General features: G+C 42.7%; 1 protein-coding gene and 1 pseudogene across 1 annotated transcript in view; one reads left to right on the forward strand and one right to left on the reverse strand.

Moving 5' to 3' along the window:
• Soat1 (sterol O-acyltransferase 1) overlaps positions 1–21,091 on the reverse strand; it is a 70,288-nt gene that overhangs the window by 27,480 nt on the left and 21,717 nt on the right. Inside the window, exons 3-4 of the mRNA XM_045137049.1 lie at positions 18,643–18,701; positions 17–168 (exon numbers count right to left, since the gene is read on the reverse strand). Of these exons, the coding sequence (XP_044992984.1) occupies positions 17–168; positions 18,643–18,701 (211 nt within the window). The remainder of the gene's footprint in view (positions 1–16; positions 169–18,642; positions 18,702–21,091) is intronic.
• LOC101596717 lies at positions 7,332–7,778 on the forward strand (annotated as a pseudogene).

The following is a 21,091-nucleotide window of genomic DNA, read 5'->3' on the forward strand; positions in this document are numbered from 1 at the left end:
TATCACACATACTTACTTAGCTCTATGGCTGCTTTTCATTTCTTCAAGAATGGAAAAAGTTGTGATAGCACACCCACCATTGTCCAGCGATGCAGATTTTTCAATGAGATTGGTCACAAAATCATCAAAGTGACTACCAACTTCCTTCAGGAAAAGTGGCTTCAATATCTAGTTTTAAAACAAATAAAGGAGAACATAAGATATACACATGTTTGTAGGTCATTAGCGTCTCTAAAATGCTCCCTTTAACAGGGCTAGTCTAAAAGAAAGCCACAGGAGTAAATGAAGAAAAATAATCTCTGTAGTTTACTTGTAGTTTCAGAAATGGCTACTGAAAAATGTAATACAGTAATCTCATAACCTTGGGAAAGATGGCTCAGTGGTTAAGACACTTGCCTGCAAAGCCTAAGGACCCAGTTTGATTCCCCAGTACCCATGTAAAGCCAGATGGCACATGCATCTGGTGTTCATTTGCAGTGGTTAGAGGTCCTGGCATGTCCATCTTCTCCCTCTCATAAATAAACTATTTTTTAATATTAAAAAAATAAAAATGGTATGCCTGTGTGTGTGTGTGTATGTGTGTGTGTGTGTGTGTGTGTGTGTGTGTGTAAATGCGCTCTACCACACATGTGGAGGTCACAGAACAACTTCAGGTGTTGGTGCTCACCTTCCACCTTGCTCACCACGCTATTCACCAGGCTAGCTAGCAAGCTTTTGGGCAATTATCCTGTCTCCACCTTCATTCTTTCCATAGGCATACTGGGATTACAGATGCTAGCACTCTGACATCTAGCTTTCTACACGCTCTGGGGATCTGAACTCGGGTCCTCATGCTTGCACAGCCACCTCCCCAACCCCTATCTTTTTGAGACAGGGTCTCATACAGTCCAAGCTGGCCTCAAACTCAGTTATGTAGCCAAGGTTGACCTTGATCCTCTTATCTTCACCTCCCAGTTGTTGGGATTACAGGTATGAAACACCATGCCTGTCTGTATACCCCAACTTTTTTTTTTTTTTTTTTTTTTTTTTTTGAGGTAGGGTCTCAGTGTCACCTTGAACCATACTCTATAGCCTAGGCAGGCCTCAGATTCATGATAATCCTCCTACTTCAGCCTCCCAAGTGCTAGGATTAAAGATGTGAGCCACCACGCCCAGCCTTGTATTCCCTATCTGAGCATAAACGAAGATAGTAATCACTAACTGAACTAGTATAAAAATACATAAAATCAAAGTTACAAATTGATCAAAATGAAAGGTGACGGCAGGAGGATTAGGAATTAAAGGCCATTGTTGGCTACATAGCAGGTTTAGGCCACACTGTGCTACATGAGACCTTATCTCAAACAAAAAGAAAGAAGTGAGACCATTCTTTCCCTTTCTATTTAAAATAAATCAATATATAAGCTGGGCATGGTGGCACACGCCTTTAAACCCAGCATTCGGGAGGCAGAGGTAGGAGGATTGCTGTGAGTTTGAGGCCAGCCTGGGCCAGAGTGAGACCCAACCTTGAAATTATATTCACACTATATACTTACCATAATTTAATTCTTTTTTCCAGAAAAAACAATTTTTATTAACAACTTCCATGATTATAAAAAATATCCCATGGTAATGCCCTCCCTCCCTCCACTTTCCCCTTTGAAACTCCATTCTCCATCATATCCCCTCCCTCTCTCAATCAGTCTCTCTTTTATTTTGATATAACTCTTTTTTCTTTAAAACAATCTTGTCACCTACAAGTACCCAACACTTATGTGCTATTTATATCTCCATTTATACATATCTATATATATTTATACATACATGCATGTTTGTATGAACATGTTTATAGATGAATCTATTATATAGACATTTTCATAAAACTGTCATATGTATGTATAAATTCATCTTATAACAATAAATGTGTATAACCAGTATGTTTGTGCACACCTGTAATCCCAGCACTGAGGAGGTAGAGCTAGAACGTGCTTGCGTGCAAAGCCTAAGGACCTGGGTGCAATTCCCCAGTACTCACGTAAAGCCAGATGCACAAAAGGGCACATGTATTTGGAGTTCATTTGTACCAGCTGGAGGCCTTGGCACACCTATTCTTTCTGTTTGTCTCTTTATCTCTCTCTGCTTGCAAATAAATAAAAAAATACATTTTTAAGTGGTAGAAGGAAAGACAGTGTGATGATAACAGCAAGGAGTTTTAGCCACACCTGAACATGTGAATAAAGAAGTGAAATTTGGAGGACACAAGGTCTGTGGAAGAAAAAGTCTACGAAATTAACTTTTCACACAGAGGTTACTTCAGGCTATTATTCTGTTTCAGCTCCTTGATTCCATTTCAATTATATGCCCATTTTCATTTTGTTTTCAATATGAAGCAAATACATGAATCACAAATCAATAAAAAGGTTCTTATCTAATCTCTACAAATATGCTCATTAATAAGTAAAGGATTTGTCCCATATTTTAAATGAGACAGGGAAGAATCCTTTCATTCTATTAAAGCATAGCACAAACTCTGGGCCACCTCTGAGGTGAGACAATAATGTGCAAAATCAAATCCCTGTCCTGATGAAGTTTCTAGCCTTAAGACAAGAGCAGAATACATAGTGATGCTCTGGAGGAAATAAAGTACAGGGAAAGGAGGTTGGTATTTTTCATACAAGAGCCAGGGATAAGCCTCAAAGACAAGACAGTACCTCCCAGCTACTTGGGAAGCTGAGGCAGGAGGACTGTAAGCTCCAAGCCAGCCTGAGCTACAAAGAAAGTTCAAGGCCAGATTGGGTAACTAAGTGAGATTGTCTCAAAAAAAAAAAAAAAAAGTAAAAAGAGTGCTAGAGATATAGCTCAGTGGTAGAGCACTTGCCCAGCATGCATAAGCACTAGGTTCAAACTCTAGTACTACACACACACACAGATGACATCTGGGCTGGAGAGATAGTTTAGCAGTTAAGGCACACTGCAAAGCCTAAGGACCCAGGTTCAGTTCCCTAGTACCTATGTAAGCCAGATACACAAGGAGGCACATGCATCTGGAGTTCATTTGCAGCGGCTAAGGCCCCTGGTACGTCCATTCTCTTTCTCCCTGCCTCTCTCTCTCAAATAAATAAATGATTATTTTTAAAAAAGATGACACCTAAGAAAAGAAAAAGCTAAGTCAGTGGCTATCCATGAAAAAAGTAAAAAGTGCCAAGAACAGCTGGGTGTGGTGGTTCACACCTGCAATTCCAGCTCAGGAGGCAGAGGTAGGAGGATCACTGTGAGTCTGAGGCTAGTCTGGGCTAAAGTGAGATTCTACCTCAAAAATAACTACAACAACAACAACACAAAAGTACCAAGAAGAAGGAAGGTGGAATGTGAAATGTCCCTGAGGCAGGAAGGCCCCTGGCCAGTTCTAAAAATAGCAAAAGATGAGTTTTTTGTTAAACAAACAAAAAAAGTAAAGGTCAGAAAAGGGGAGTAGAATGACAGAGTAATAAATCATACAAGGTCTAAACACTCCATGGGTTCGTCTCAGCCTCTAATCTTCACTCAATGTTAACAGACAACCGTGGAGGAATCTCAAGATGTGGCAGAGGTTTTCAAGCCACTTCCTCTCGCTAGCACTGCTCATCCTCCGGCACCAGTCTGAAGGAAATGCCAGTCTGAAAGAAATGCGTGTTACACCAATGTCAGCAAAAAATACTAAAATCAGAGTTGGGGAGATGGCTCAGTGGATGAAACCCTTGCCAGGCAAACAAGAGTACGGGAGCTTGGATCCCCAGCACCCAAGGGACAGCTAACTCGCAGTAGTGTAAACCTGTAATTCCAGCACACCCACAGAGACAGGAGGCAGAGGGTACCCAGCACGATGAGCACATGGAGTACAAGAAACCCCGCCTCAAACAAGGCGGAAGGTGAGGAACGACATCCAAAGTTATACTCTGACCTCCCTGTGCACACCCAAACTCACACTTGAAAACACACACACATACACACACACACACACACACACACACTCATGCTCATTTCTTAAAACTGCTAAACTCCAACTCTACAGTAACCCAATTAAAACTGCACCGTCATCTGATGACACAGGGTTTCCTTCACTCCTTTTATTTTATTTTATTTGTTTGACAGAAAGAGGAGATAAGAGAGAATGGGTGTGCCAGGGCCACTAGTCACTGCAAACAAACTCTAGATGTATGCGACCACTTGTGCAACTGCCTTACACGGGTCCTGGGGAATCGAACCTGGGTTCTCTGGCTTTGCAGGCAAACACCTAGTTAAGCCATCTCTCCAGCCCAGGGATTCCTTTTCTTTTCCTTTCTTTCTTTTCTTTTCTTTCTTTTTTTTTTTCCAGACAGAGTCTTGCTATGTAGCCCTGGCTGTTCCCACCTATGTGAGCCAGGCTGGTTTGGAAATGGAGGCAATCCTCGTTGCCCTAGCCTCCAAAGTGCTGGCATTACAGGTGTGTGCCACCTTCCAGGCCTGGGCTCAGACACAAACTCTCATGACATACTCACTACTTGTCCAGAGAGAACCATAAAGCTTTTGCTCTAGTCTAATAATGAGGAAAACATAATTACTAATAGTGTAGGAAATGTCACACAGAAAGGACAGTTCAGAGCCGGGCACGGTGGTGCACGCCTTTAATGGCAGTGCTTAGGAGGCAGAAGTAGGAGGATCACTATGACTTCAAGGCCACTCTGAGACTATATAGTGAATTCTAGGTTAGCCTGCCTGGGCTCAAAAAACAAAAACAAACCAACAACAACAACAACAAAAAGGACAGTTCAGAATGACAGAACAGAGAAAAGGAATGTCAAAGAGAACAAATTAGAAGTATGTCAACAGTGTCAAAGCCAGAATGTGGTGAAAAGGTTTCAAGTATCTTTGTTCATTTCCTTAACACCTTCTTTTAACACTCTAGGACCCGAGCCTGACACCCTAATGTAAAGCATTACTTGGGTATGCTGAGCTCATAAGGTTCTGATTTCAGCAGGACTGATTCATGCCTTCCTCCCACCTCCCACCCAGCCTAAAATTCTTACGTGAATATTTCAGGCATCCAAGGTAACCATTTAAATGTACCACATTCTCCTATAGCATTATAACTAGATTCCTTGGGTTCATGCCTTTCCTTTCTCTGAGGAATTAAAAGTCAATAGAAGCCAGTGCCACTGGGACACCAGGAACAACTCTGTATTGTAGAAACCATTAAGTTTCAAAGCAGTGATGACAATAGCTACTACTTATTACTGTTGCTACTGGTTCTGAGAGAGCTGGAGCCCTTCTGGATGTGGGACAGGAGTTGCTTAGGAGTTGGATCACAAGACACTCAACTGCTATTTTAATTCTCTAAGCCAGTGGCTTTGAGCTTGTTGGACTCACAAGGAATTGGCAAGGGCAGACAAACAGAAAGATTTACTGCTCATACAAAGGAGTCTGTTTTCTCTGCTTTTTCACTTTTGCTTTTTTTTTTTTTTTTTGAGGTAGGGTCTCACTCTAGCCCAGGCTGACCTTGAATTCACTATGTCCTCTCAGGTTGGCCTTGAACTCACAGTGATCCTCCTATCTCAGTCTCCCAAGTGTAGGGACTAAAGGTGTGCACCACCACGCCCGGCTGCTTTTCCACTTTTGCTTTGAATAAACTTTGCCTTGCTAGACTTTCAAAAGAAAGAAAGGAAAGGGAGGGAGAGGAAAGGGGGGGGGAGCCAAGGTGGGGTGGTGGCACATGCTTTTAATCCCAGCACTCAGGAGACAGAGGTAGGAGGATCACTTATGAGTACGAGGCCAGCCTGGGCTAGAGTGAGACCCTACCTCAAACAAAAAAAAGAAAAAAGAGGGAAGGAAGCAAGAGAGGGAGGGAGGGAGGAAGAAAGGAAGGAAGGAAGGTAGGTAGGTTGGTCGATTTTATGAAAATAAAGCAGAAAAACTTCCAAGATGGGAGGAGTTGCAAGTGGGTAGTCCACATAACGACTTGGATTGGTTTTCCTTAAAACCTTGGAGATGGAAACTAGGCATTGAGTTGAGATGAGCTTCATTGGTTAAATCTAAATTTATATGGGGAACTTTGACTGGTTGGTTGGGGAGGAATAGACTCAGAAAGAGCCTGCCAGTGGTGGGAAAGGGAGGAGAGGACCCTTGACAACTTCCTAGGAGGAAGAACCAGAAATCCGTTACTGATCACAGTCTCGAGTCACGTTTACATTCAGACTGGAGTTGCCATTTACCTATGTTTTTTTGGGCCTGTGTACCTAACTACCTGCAAAAGAGGGCTGCCTAACTCCTGGTCTCTATTACTGCCACTCCCTCTGTAGGAGGGAACAAAGGCAATACTGCTGGAGTGCTCCTCTTGTGCCTTCTTCCAGTTCTTCTAGCACATGAAACTTGTCACTCAGAACTTCAAAATATGAGCACAGTAAATCTGAGTTATGTCAGATCATGCAAATTATAGTTAATTTTGTGAATAACTTACCCTCTCAACCTTGTATCTATTAATATTAATTTCATTCTACTAATGGGCCATGAGGGGTAGATGGGGAGGAGAAGGAAACTGACTAGAAAAAGAAGGTGTTTAGATAGTCTAGTAAACATCACAGGACTTGGGAGGCTGAGGCTGAAGAACTGCTACAAACCCCAGGCCAGCCTGGGCTGTACAGTGAGTCTCTCTCCTTCCCTCTCGGTCTTCTCCCTCTGCATGTGTTAAGTGTGTGTACGTATGTTCATATGTGTGCATGAGGCCAATGTCAGGTGTCTTACTTCATAGCTATTTGTTTTCTGATTCATTTTGAGACAGGGTGTCTCATAGAACCCAGAGCTCACTGACTAGTCTAGAAAGCCTGTCTCAGAAAATATTTATTAATAAATAAAATAAAAATAAAGTAGGCAGGGCTGGAGAGATAGCCTAGCGGTTAAGTGCTTGCCCGTGAAGCCTAAAGACCCCGGTTCGAGGTTTGATCCCCAGGACCCACATTAGCCAGATGCACAAGGGGACGCACATGTCTGTAGTTCATTTGCAGTGGCTGGAGGCCTTGGCGCACCCATTCTCAATCTCCCTCTCTCTCTCTTTCTCTGCCGCTCTCAAATAGATAAATAAAAATAAACAAAAAACAATTTTTAAGTAGGCAAACAAGCAAAACTCCAGTAAAGAAATTCACTCTTATTTAAAATAACAGCTGAGTCGGGTGTGGTGGCGCACGCCTTTAATCCCAGCACTCGAGAGGCAGAGGTAGGAGGATTGCTGTGAGTTCGAGGCCACCCTGAGACTACAGAGTGAATTCCAGGTCGGCCTGGGATACGGTGAGACCCTACCTCGGAAAACCAAAAAATAAATAAATTAAAAAAATAACAGCTGGATGTCCGGGGCCGGCAGCTGCAGCAGCCAGACTCCGAGCCAGGCCATCCCCGCCACCCGCAGGGTGGTCCTGGGCGACGGCGTGCAGCTCCCGCCTGGGGACTAGAGCACCACCCCGGGCGGCACGCTCTCCAGCACCATGCCAGGAGGGACCAGGATCATCTATGATCTGAAATTCCTGATGGGAGTGTCGGAAATTGCCTGTGGCCAAGACACCCCCAAGGGACCTGCCCACTATTCCTGGGGTCACCAGCCCTGCCAGTGATGAACCTCCCATGCAAGCTAACCAGACCCACCGTGCAACAGCCCAGAAGATAAGAGAGCAGGCGGTGAAGATTCACAGTTTGAGATGGACATTTAAGGGACCAGCCACAGGACTGAGTGATGCTTCTGGGGCCCTGAGGCCTTTCCTTAGAGGACAGTCACAATATCCAGGCCTTGTGAAAATTGTCCTACTGGGCAGACATCGGTTATGGGGTCAACCACCCAGCCGTGCCCCCTCACTCAGGGCACCTGCTTCCCCTTCCTCAATGTGAATGGCAGCACATAACTCCTGGTGCCTCCATGAATACCAAGCTGCTACTCCAAAGGGACTGACTCTTGCCCACACTCTATATCAAGTGCCAGGAAGCCGACACAGAGAAGCCCTTGGGAGTGACTGCCCAGCTCTTCCAGCCCCAATCTCCAGGCCACATCCACCTTTTCCTTAGGTTGGGGTGCCTGGGAAAGCGACCCCTGTGTCTTTCCCCAACAGAGGAAACAAATGCCACCTTCACTCTAGGCCCAAAGGTTGGGCCCTGTCTGAGCTGTTAACAAGTGATCCTACAGTCACTGTCTGTTCCGTGTTTTAAGTGCACTTTCCTTTACATTTCTCGGTGATTCTCATGTCGATTCTGTGGTTGAGTAGAGCAAGTATTACTGCCATTTTACAGCTGAGAAATATGGCTGAAGAGAAGATAGTCACATGTGGGACTGGGTTTGAGCTCTGCTACTCTTGATCTCTTGTGTTTCAGTGTCAAGTATGACTTTACCCCTCAAGCGAGCTGGTCACCTCTCCTTTCAAGCTCATTCCAGAGGGCAGTGAGAGGAAGAGCCCAAGACTTAGCCAGTGTAGAGTCTTTGATCCATCCACATGTGCCTGATCTTTGTCAAGTCATCTCTCTGCATGAGCTGTCATGAGGGATGCAAAGGACATGATCTCTGCCTTAAGGATTGTGTTGAGATGCGCCACTTATCCCATAAGAAAAGACAACATATGGGCTGGAGAGATGGCTTAGCTGTTAAAGTGTTTGCCTGCAAAGCCAAAGGATCCCAGTTCGATTCTCCAGGACCCACATAAGCCAGGTGCACATGGTGGTGCATGCATCTGGAGTTCGTTTTCAGAGGCTGGAGGCCCTGGTGCGCCATTCTCTCCCTCTCTCTCTGCCTCTTTCTCTCTCTCAAATAAATAAGTAAATAAAATATATTTAAAATGAATAAACCTTAAAAAAAGACAACATAAAACATTACAGAAGATTGGTTGCCACTGGTCCATGCAAGTGTAAAATCCATGCAAGGGCTAGCTTCTTGAAGGTAATGCTGTAGCTGCACCCTAAGAATGAGGTGGGAGGAGGCAGGTGCCCAGTATCAGCAGAAGTCAGATGATCTTGAACCCAGATGTGGAAGGATAGGATGTCAAGAAGCTCCCTTGTTTGGACACATCAGGCACTTCTGGTGTGGGTGTGACTTTTTTAAATGACGAAGAGCCACTTACTAAGGGCCTTGAACTCCAGGCACAGAGCTTTGCTGAGAAGCAGCAGGTATTTTTCATTATGAAACATTCTTGGACCAAGAGGCAGTAGGAGATATACATGTGATAAGCTCTGGGCTCATAGTATTTGCTAGTCCTCAGTGCCACGTCCTTAGCTTGTCTTTTTCACAGCTAATGTGGAACCTCTTTCCATCACAAGAGTACCTGGAATTCATATGGTGGAATGCAGAAGGACCCATGCTTTGGTGTGCTGACTGCACTTCTCTGGATGGCAGTGTGAGGCTAAGGAGGGGATACCATTGAGCAAAAGCAACAGGATATAGGGTAAATAAGAGATTGAATCAGCCTTCCCAGTGCCCTTGCTTCCCAATAAAATCATCCCATTCCTCCCGATAACCTTCCAGAGAGCTTGCTCACATCTGCTACATGATCTAGTCCAGTGCCTATCTTGGTCCTATTTCTCAGGATCAATTTACAGGGTTAAAACCATTGACTTCTCTGGTTGCCCAGGGACAACAAAACCCATTCAGGAGTTAATGGCTTTTCCACTGAGTAAAAGTACCTTCAAAAGACTGCAGTGTGCAAAAGTTCTGCCTGGATGCTGTGAAATGGCAAAACTCTACAACCCAGCCTTGTCCTCAAGGAAGGAGAACTGTGGAGATGAGGCCTCCCTTACCCTCTTACATCCATATGTGCAGAAGCTTTGTGGGGATGCCCACTCAGCCCACCTGCCCTCTGCTGTGAGCAAAACCACTGTTTTGCCTCTTTAAGGAACTAACGGGACTGTTGGACAGATAGTGTGAGCCAGAAAATAGAAGCTTCCCCTGTTGCTTAAAACCTGACTGGGACTGAAAAGTACCTTGAACAGTGAAGGACCACCCAGAAATGTTGCCAGACCATACTTGAGATGATCCAGTGAAGGACAGTGTCCATGCTGTGAATTAAAGAAACCTGAGGCTTAGGAATCTTGGGGCTAGGGAGATGGCTCAGCAGTTAAAGGCACGTGATTGCAAAACTAGCTGTCCTGGATTCAACTCCCAGGCCACCCACGTAAAGCTTAACAGGCATTCATTTGCAGTGGCAAGAGGCCCTGGTGTGTCCATACAGATGCGCACAAATAAATGGAAAAAAATCAGAATAGCCCAGTGGCTAAAGTGCTTGGTATGTGAGGATCAGAGTTCAGATCCCCCACACTTGTGACTTACATAATGCCTGGTAGGCAAGGGGTCCCTGGAGTAAGTTGACTAGCTAGATTGGAGAAATCCATGAGCTCTGAGCTCACGTGAGAGTCTACCTCAGAAAATAAGGAGATTTAAGAAGGCACCCAGTATCAGTCTTTGGCTTCCACACATGCATGTGCAAACGTGTGTGCATCCACATGCCATAGCACATTTCACAGAGGTGGCCCTTGTGAGAACCAACTGTTCTGATTCAGGGAGGTCTTTCCTGGGCCATGAGTGGCCTATGTGTACCTGAGCAAGTTAGTAAATATTGGAGGTGCTAGATTTTCCCGTACATGAGTGAAGAGGCTCAACCAGGTTGGGAAAGAAGGTTTGATGGAACTTTCTGTGGACACGAGTGAAGTATCTCGGGGCTTTCATATCTGGGTGGTCCAGAACAGACATCAGAAAGGGTTGGGGCGGGGAAGATGGCATAATAAGGTGCTGTGCAAGCATGAGAAAGAGTTGGATTCCCAGCACCCACATAAAAAAGTTGGGTGCAGCCAGGTGTGGTGGTGCATGCCTTTAATCCCAGCACTCGGGAGGCAGAAGTAGGAGGATTGCCATGAGTTCAAGGCCACCCTGAGATGACAGAGTTAATTCCAGGTCAGCCTGGACCAGAGTGAGACCCTACCTCGAAAAACCAAAAAAAAAAAAAAAAAAAAGGTGAGTGTGGCAGCATGTACACGTAATATACCAACACTGGGAAAACAGAAACTAGAGGATCCTCGGGGTTTGCTGGCCAGCTAGTCTAGATGAATTGGTGAGCTGTAGGTTCAGTGAGAGAGCCTGTCTCAAACAGCAAGCTGGACAAGGTGCCTGTGGTCTTCATGGCCTCACAGCGGCCAACGGTACCTACCTACATAACAGAAGGTGAAAAATGACATCTAAATAGAAGAGAGGCTGGGTGTAGTGGTGCACACCCAATCCTAGCACTCAGGAGGCAGAGGTAAGAGGATCACTGTGAGTTCGAGGTCAGAGTGGAATGACAGAGTAAGATCCAGGTCAGCCTGGGCTAGAGTGAGACCCTACCTCAGTGAGGAAACAAAAAGAAAAGACTAGTTGGAAAGAAGAATTTCTGGAGTGGAAGAAAAAGGATGGTGGTGGGAGGGGATTATGATCATGCCATATTGTTTATATATATGGAAGTTGCCAATAAAAAGTTTTAAGAAAGTGGAGTGATTGACAAATAAATAAAAAATAAAAATAAAATAACAGCTGAACTGGAGAGATGGCTTAGTGGTTAAGGCACTTGCCTGCAAAGCCAAAGAACCTAGGTTCAATTCTCCAAGACCCATATAAGCCAGATGCACAAGGGAGCACATATATCTGGAGTTCCTTTGCAGTGGCTAAAGGCCCTGGCATGCTCATTCTCTCTCTCTTTTCCCTCTTTCTTTCTCAAATAAATAAATAAAATAAAATTTAAAAAAATTAGACTACTTGATCACAAATTCTTCAAAACCGGGTTTTAAAGAGATAGACTCCATAAGGCTACACTGCTAGTCTGTGAACTGTTTTGCTGCTCTCACTCAATACATGGCTCAGCACAGGGAACCTTTCAACCTCACAGTGGCATGAACCCAAAAACCTGACCTTTCTACACAAAACAAGTAAAACAGTGAAACAGGTAATACCTGAGGATTAGTTAGCAGAGGGGGTGGTTAAAGTGAAGCTTCATGTTACATGATACTGCTTTCCAAAGACCACAAAGTCAATGATATACATGTAGCCTAAAAATGGTAGGTAATCTAGTAAAAAGGAAGGACCTATGCATTTAATTTTAGTACAACCATTCCATGTGATTATCAATGAAGAAGTGGCTTACAGACATAAACAGAGTGTCGTGAGCTGGGTGTGGTGGTGTACACCCATTAATTCCAGCACTTGGGAAACTGTGGTAGGAAGACTGTCACAAGTTCTTGGTCATTCTGGGCTACAGTGTGAGATCCTGTCTCAAAAATAATCACTGACTGGGGCTGGAAGGATGGCTTAGTGGTTAAGGCATTTGTCTGCAAAGCCCAAGGATCCCAGTTTGATTTTCCACATCCCATGTAAGCCAGATGCACATGGTGGCGCATGCATCTGGAGTTTGTTTGCAGTGGCTAGAGGCCCTGGTGCACCCATTCTCTCTCTCTCCCTCCCTTAATAAATAAATGAAAATAAAATATAAATGAAATCATACATTCATTCATACTTGGCTAGCACCCTATATAATCTACAATATTTTTGAGAAATCTCATTTATTCTTACTTTTATTTATTTATTTGACAGAGAAAGAAGGATATATGTATAGAGAGAGAGAGACAGAGAGAGAAGGAGGGAGAGGGAGAGAATGGGCATGCCAGGGCCTCCAGCCGCTGCAAATGGACTCCAGACACGTGTGCCCCCTTATACATCTGGCAAATGTGGGTCCTTTGGCTTTGCAGGAAAACACCTTAACAGCTAAGCTATCCCTCCAGCCCCAAATCTCCGTTTTTTATGCAAGAGAGTGAGAGCAAGAGATAAAAACAGAGACAGAAATAAAGAGAGAATCGGTGTGCCAGGGCTTCTAGTCACTGTAATCTAACTGCAGATGTGTGTGCCACCTTGTACACATATGCAACCTTGTGTGCTTTTGTCACATTGTGTCTGGCTTACGTAGGACCTGGAGAGTTGAACATGGGTTCTTAGGCTACATAGACAAGTGCTTTAACCACCAAGCCACTTCTCCATTCTGAGAAATCTCATTTTTATTTGCCAAAAGTGAGCTAAAATTCATTTATCCATTTTAATCTTCTTCTTAGACCTTTCATCTTTTTCTTCCCAACAGTTTCTTTTACTGGTTTGGGACAGGGTCTTACTCTGCATCCCAGGTTGGCCTCAAACTCACTATGTAGCCCACGCTAACCTCAAATTCATCTTCCTGTTTCAGCCTCCTAGGTGCAGGGACTACAGGTGTGTACCACCAGCCCCAGCTACTGATTTTCTAAATATGAACTCCTCTATCTAGCTACATATCTAAATTTTCAGAGAGAATTCATTCTAGGTTATTAAGATTTAGCAAATAAGTGCTGGGTGTGGAGGCACACAACTTTAATCCCAGCACTCAGGTGGCAGAGGTAGGAGAATCTCCGTGAGTTCGTTGAAATTCAAATTCAGCTATACATACTGTATTTTATCTAACAACTCTAGTCTGCAGAGCTGAAAGAGCCACCCAAGAAGATTACAGACTATCCATTTTCTTTGTGATCCATATGTCTGTGACATAAATCACTGGTGCTAAAGGGGACCTGGGAGATAGTTCAATGATCGTGCCTTAAAGGTTAGGAAGACCAACAATGAAAATGTGAACTGGAGCATGACACCAAAGTAAAAATGACTACAGAGACTCTTGACTTGATTTCAAAAATTATTTTTAGGTTCAATAGTTAAAAGCACTTCCTGAACAAGCATGAGAGCCTGAGGGGGCCTGAGAGACTGTTCCAGTTCAACCCGCAGGACCGGCATGTATGCTTCTAATAGAGGAGCAGAGACCAGACAATTGTTGGAGCTTGTGGGAAAACAAAAAACAATCGCAAGCTTTAGATCAGTAATAGACCCTGGCTCAAGTAAGAATAGGCAGAAGAGTGACAGAGTGGAACATGTTCTGCTCAGGCCACTGCAGGCATGTGCATGGGGTGCCACATTGGAATAGACTACGCATACACCACACCCAAACACACATACACAGGCAAAAATAAAACAAGGAGGAAACGATGCACACAAACCAAATTAGGAAAATTCACACCCTCTCTTTTTCAAAAAATATCTTTACCTGGGCACCATGGCTCACATCTGTAATCTCAGCATTTAGGAGGCCAAGATAGGAGGACTGCATGAGTTTGAGGCCAGCCTTGGCTACAGAGTGAGTTCCAGGTCAGCCTGTTCTAGAGTTAGGCCTTGCCTCAAAAAAAAAAAAAAAGTTATTTTTAAAAATTCCCAGGCCAGGCATGCTGGTGCACACCTTTTTAATTCTAGCACTGGAGAGGCAGAGGTAGAGGGATCATGGAAAAATCCATACAAGAATGAAAAAACAAGCAAATTTTATGGCTCTAAACAAGAGTCACATATCTACCACCTGAAGTCATTTCATGTTGTAAACTTAAATCAATAAAGCAATAACAAAAAAATATAGCCAGAGACTTTTCATAAATTGGGATAATTTGACTAAAATTAGGGGTATAAAAGTACCTAGGGAGCCAGGTGTGATGGCACATGCCTTTAATCCCAGCACTTGGGAGGCAGAGGTAGGAGGATTATCATGAGTTGGAGGTCTCCCTGAGACTACATAGTAAATTCCAGGTCAGCCTGGGCTAGAGTAAAACCCTACCCTGAGAAATAAATAAATAAATAAAAGCACCTAGGGGGCTGGAGAGATGGCTCAACAGTTAAGGTACTTGCCTGCAAATCCTAAGGACTCTGGTTTCATACCCACATAAAGACAGATGCAGAAGGTGGTACATGCATCTGGAGTTCTTTTGCAGTGGCTAGAGGCCCTGGTGCCTCCATTTACCCCCCCCTTCCCCCACCTTCCCTCTCTCAAATAAATATTTAGGGCTAGAGAGATGGCTTAGTGGTTGAGGTGCTTGCCTGTGAAGCCTAAGTACCCAGGTTCTATTCCCTCATACCCGTGTAAGCCAGCTCTACCTACCTCTTTCTCTCTTTCTCTCAAATAAATAAATATTATTAAAAAATAATTTTTCTGAGATTTGTCAAATAGGCCTTTCAAAATACTTGTAAAATATCTAAAAAAATAAATTGATCTACCTAATTTTTATTGATTAAAAAAATAGTAATTTCTATGGATTTATTTGTTTGTTTGTTTACAAGGTAGGGTTTCACTCTAGTCAAGGCAGACCTGGAATTTGCTCTGTAGTCTAAGGGTGGCATCAAACCACAGGGATCCTCCTACTTCTGTCTCCAGAGTGCTGGGATTAAAGGCATGTGCCACCAAGCCTGGCAAAGAAAAAAATTAAGAGGTAACTAGTATAAAGCCTGGCATAAGAAACTTTTTTTTTTAATCTGCAAGTGGCGGGTGGGGGGGGAGGCTGGGGGGGGAGAGTCTCATGATAACCAGATAAACTCCACAAGGCCAGACTGGTAGTCTGTGAATTGTTTTGCTGCTCTAACTCAATGCATGGCTTAGCACAGGTACGGACTGCAGCTGAGGATGACCCTGAATTTCTGATTCTCCTACCTCCACCTCCTGAGTGATGGGATTACAGACATGCACTATCACAACAGGTCTAATAGACTATATGGTCCCTCATATTTGGTGTAACAAATTACTCATCAGAAAAGATAATGTCCTTAAATAATCTTGATGACCATAGTTTTAGAGGTTCATAACTAATGAAATCAGGATAAATAAATAAATTTTGCACTCTATTAACTAATGAGTCTAGGCACAGTTTCAAGTATAGTATGTACATCTTTTGAAAACCATTTTATAAAACAGTTCAGTAAGTAGTCATACTATAGACATAGTACACTAAGGAATGATGTGGAAGTGATCTCTTAATGTTAAGCTAATAGGTTCATATTATAATATTTCCAGTGATAGTATCATCCCTGGGCTCAAAAAAAGTGCTTTATTTTAAACAGATTAGATGAAAGGCAAATGACATATCCTTAGCCTTGAGAGATAACTGAAAAATGAGCTGGAATGATAATAAAGACACTGGTATCAAAGTAGATATAAATAACCTAACAGTTTATGTAACATTTAAAATTTTTCTTTTTACAAATAATTTATGTGCAAGCAGAATTGGACGGGGGGATAGGGGCATCAGACATTTTCTAATGCAAACAAACTCCAAATGCATATACCACTTTTTGCATCTGGCTTTAAGTGGGTCCTGGGGAACTGAACCCAGACCATCAGGCTTTGCAACTGCTGAGCTATCTCTCCCCAGCCCCTTAAAAATTTTATTTATTTATATATTTCATTTATTTGAGAGAAAGAGAGAGAGAATGACCATGCCAGGGCCTCCAGCCACTGCAAACAAAGTCAAGATGCATGCATCCCCTCATGCATCAAGCTTATGTGGGTCCTGGAGAATCGAACCGGGGTCCGTTGGCTTTGCAGGCAAACACCTTAACCACTAAGCTATTTCTCCAGCCCCCAGTTTTTGTGTGTGTGTGTGTGTGTGTGTGTGTTTTGTTTTTTGAGATAGGGTTTTGCTGTAGCCCAGGCTGACCTGGAATTCACTACGTAGTCTCAGGCTGGCCTTGAACTCACAGCAATCCTCTTACCTCTGCCTCCCAAGTGCCAGGATTAAAGGTATGCACCACCATACCTTGCAGACCCTAAAATTATTTTAACTTTAATAATTCAATATAAATGCATATGCACATGTATACATACACATAATTAAACAATTGCCTTGGATTTGGAATTAACTTAGGGAACACACATTATTAGATTTATTTATTTTATTTATTTTTTTTTTTTAGAAATCTGGGCTGGGGAAATGGCTCAATGGATAAAGTGCTTGCCAGGCAAACTGAGCTCCTGAATTTGGGTTCCCAGAACCCAAATCAAGTTGGACATGGTAGTAAGGGGATCTGTAATCCTGAAACACACCTATGGTGAGGTGGAAGATGGAAACAGGAGAATCCCCAGAAGCTCAAGGGACAGCTAGCCTGGCAATGAACAAGATTCCACCTCAAATAAGCTGAAAGATGAGGACCCACACTCAAAGATGTTGTCCTCTGGCCTCCACAAATGCACCATGGCATGTGCATGTTCACACTGACAAACACATACACACACATGTGAACAACTGATGCATTATGGTTTGCAGGACATTCTAGTTCAATTAAATAACTTCACATTTTAGTTTTATTATTATTATTTCTATTTTCCTGACAGGAAATCTTCTGGATTCAGATGCAAAATTTATAGAAAGGCTCTTATTGGAGGCCAGACAGAAAAACTTTCTTGGTGCACTCAAACACACAACAACAACTGGCTATTAACATAGTTTATAAAGACTAAAATTTGGTGGTTAAGAGCCAAATAATGACAATCATCAATGAGACAGGAAAGAAAGTGACAGATCTTCTTGTCTTGTTTCATAATAGAACATCAACAGAGGACCGAGACTATTCTTTTTTTAGTATTTTTTATTTATTTTGAAAAACTTTAAATTTGTTTATTTAGTTTTGCTTTTTAAGGTAGGGTCTTGCTGTAGGCCAGGCTGACCTGGAATTCACTATCGAGTCTCAGGGTGGCCTCAAACTTACAGCAATCCTCCTACCTCTGCCTCCCGAGTGCTGGGATTAAAAGCATGCACCACCACGCCCAAGTAGTATTTTTTATTTTTTATCAGCATACAAAGAATCAGGTTTCATTATGACATTTTATAAACAAAATTTATTTTTGTTACCCTTATCCTTTTTTCTCACTTGTCCCCTTCCCCTGCCTTTCACAACACCTTATTTCCTTTTGTGTTTTCCTAGCAAGTTTCATAGCCTATACCCATTCTCACATCCCCTTATTTACATACATACAAATATTAAAAGTTATTATTTGCATATGAGACAGAACATGCAATTTTTGACTTTCTAATCCATCCATCCTGGGTGGAAAGACTGTAAGAGCCACAGGGTGGGAGGGAATATCCAGAGGTATTACCTCCTTCCCTAGTGACTGACTGCTGCTCTCACAACTCATAACCCACAACCCCATGGTGAATTCCAGCAATCCCACTAAGGAGGGCCCTCAGTGGAATGGAGGCAGATAGGAGGGAAATGGTACCAACACATGATGTGTCCATACAGTTTCTACTTAATTAAAAACAAATAAATAAATAAATAACACAGCAGAGTGAGATCCAGACAATCAAAGAAAGCCTGCTCAAATGAGGTGGAATGGCAAGGGTGGACTTGAAAGTTGTCCCCGATCTCAGCATTGTCACCATGTTACACGTGTGCAGGCACTTACGCACACAAACACAAAACTAAAGCACAACTATCCCCCACTCCCAACAGTTCGGAGGCCAGGATAGGAGGATTACTGTGAGTTTGAAGCCAGTCTGAGACTACACAGTGAATTCCAGGTTAGCCCAGGCTAGAGTGAAAACCTACCTCAAATAAACAAATAAATACTGAGCAGGGCATGGTGGTGTCATCCTAGCACTTAGAAGGTAGAGGCAGAAAGATCAGGAATTCAATGTCAGCCTCAAAAACCCTGTCTTTAAAACAATAAATAAAAAGGAATTCCTCTATATTAATATAAGTAAGTAAATACTATTTAAAATGATTCTAAACTCTTTACCTAGAAGCCTATACTTAGGTTTCTGAAAGAGGATGGTACTTACCTCTGCCTCTGCTGCTAACAGTCTCTTCTTTGCTATCAACTGTTTCATATCAATTCGACCTAAGGGAAGTAAGTTTTGTAAATGTCAGTTTTATGTTGATAACTGGCATAGATACAAAGCAGCACTGCTTAAAGAACTAAGTCCCAGAAAAGCAAGCACATACAAAGGTGAGTGTGTAAAAACTGCAGTGCTAACACAAAAATATGGCACAGGCTAAAAAAGAGAAGCAAGGGCAATGGAAGTAAAGGAAAAAGACCAAGTATAAAACACCAAGTATAAAAACAAGATTTTCAGCCTGAGCTAGAGCGAGACCCTACCTCAAAAAAAAAAAAAAAAAAAAAAAGATTCCCAGGAGAGATCTTCACCTGGGACGACTAACATGCTGGGTAGGGAGCTAGAGAGATGGCTCAGTGGTCAAAGTTGTCTGCCTGCAAAACCTTGTGGCCACGGTTTGATTCCCCAGTACCCATAAAAAGCCAGATGCACAAAGTAGCACATGCATCTGAGTTCATGTGCAGTGGCTAGAAGCACTGGTATGCCCATTTTCTCCCTCACTCTCTTGTTTCAAATAAATAAACATATGAGCTGGCAGCATATACGTCAGTGGTAGTGTTTGCCTTGCACACAGGAGGCCCCAGGTTTGAACCCTAGCATGGCATAAAAACAAAACAAAACACTGAGATGAGTCTCTAATGATAAAGAAAAATGATAGTGAACATAGGCTAAAAAAAAAAGATTTTTCCAGAAAAATGGCACAGCATGAAGACTTTCTGGATTTCCTGGCACTTTAACCTAAGTCAAATGCTGTGAAATTTAAGTTCTCACTACTCTACGGTGTTGCTTTTTACCAAAGGGCAGCTTTATATACTTATTTTCTAGGTCACCAATTACACTATAGATCAGTGCTATCTTGTGGAAATATAGAATGAATCACAGATACAAATTTTAATTTTCTAGGAGCCACATTTAAAAGTAAGAAGAAACATACAAGTTAGTCTTTGGATTCTGATGTGTACCTTACAAGTATAATGCACCTCAATTCAGACTAACATAGTTTAAGTGCTCAGTGAACAATGCACTTCTAGTGGCTACCACTGAACAAATGTACTTCTAGACCAAAGATCAGCAATTTTATTCTGTAGTGAGTCAGAAAGTAAGTATCTTAGGCGACAACTCTTTCAACTTTGGAATACTATAATAAAGAAAGCACTGGACCTCCACACAGCACGTCCTCCCCCACTGGCTAACCATGACCAAAAACAGAGGACATGGGAACCCCGTGATACAGTCCATGAAGTCAACCTCTTAGGCACAAAGTAGAATGAGAGAGACTGGAAAAACCAAAGGAAGATAGCTAGTATGACTTGTATCCAGTCCTGGCCAATGAGACATGAAAATTCTATTATGGAATGTCTAGGAAAGGTTTTGTTGCTGCAGAGAAAGACAGAGAGACAGTTTCTCTTCTGATGGCAACTATCATTTTCATTCATGATTCGTCTTACCTAGCCTAGAATCCCTAATCTTCTATCATTATTTTTCCTATCATTTAAAAAATATTTTATTTATTTATTTGTAAGCAGATAGGAAGACAGACAAATAGGTAGAAAAAGAATGAGCAGACACAAGGGCCTCTAGCCAAAGCAATTAAACTCCAGATGCATGTGCTGCTTTGGGCATCTGGTTTCGCTTGGGTACTAGGGAATCAAACCTGGGTGGTGAAGCTTTGCAGACAAGAGCCTTAACTGCTGAACCATCTCTCCAGCCCTTCTATCATCGTTTCTATTCTTCTCTCATCATTACCATTTTTCTGGATCCACCATACCACACACCAACCCCGGCTATCAGCTTTCACTGAATCCACAATGTCAAGCACTAAGGAAATCACAAAGAAAAAAACTAGGTATTGTGGCTCACGGCTGTAATCCCAGTACCTGAGAGTCTAGGCAGGAGGATTGCTGTGAATTCAAGGGCTATAAAATAATGAGTTCAGGGCCATCCTGGGCTACAGAATAGGACCATTTCAGGAAGGAAAGAGGGAGAAAAGGAAGCTGGAAAGGAAGAAGGGAGGGAGGAAAGAAGGATGGAAGGCTGGCTGGCAGGCAGGCAGGCCCATTCTAAACTACCAATTTCCAACCAGGCCCAATGTAAAGGTGCAATATTTGCCTCTTTAAGAATGTTTTCCGAAGTAGGGGAAACCCTTCAACATATTGGTGTTGGCAAAGACTTTCTGAATACAACCCCAATTGCTCAGGCAATAAAACCACAGATTAATCACTGGGACCTCATGAAATTACAAAGATTTTGCACTGCAAAGGACACAGTGAAAAAAGCAATGAGGCAACCTACAGAATGAGAAAAAATCTTCGCCAGCTATATATCTGATAGAGGATTAATATCTAGGATATACAAAGAACTCAAAAAATTAAATAATAAGGAATCAAACAAGCCA

Source organism: Jaculus jaculus, chromosome 1, assembly GCF_020740685.1.
Source record: "Jaculus jaculus isolate mJacJac1 chromosome 1, mJacJac1.mat.Y.cur, whole genome shotgun sequence".
NCBI lineage: Eukaryota > Metazoa > Chordata > Mammalia > Rodentia > Dipodidae > Jaculus > Jaculus jaculus.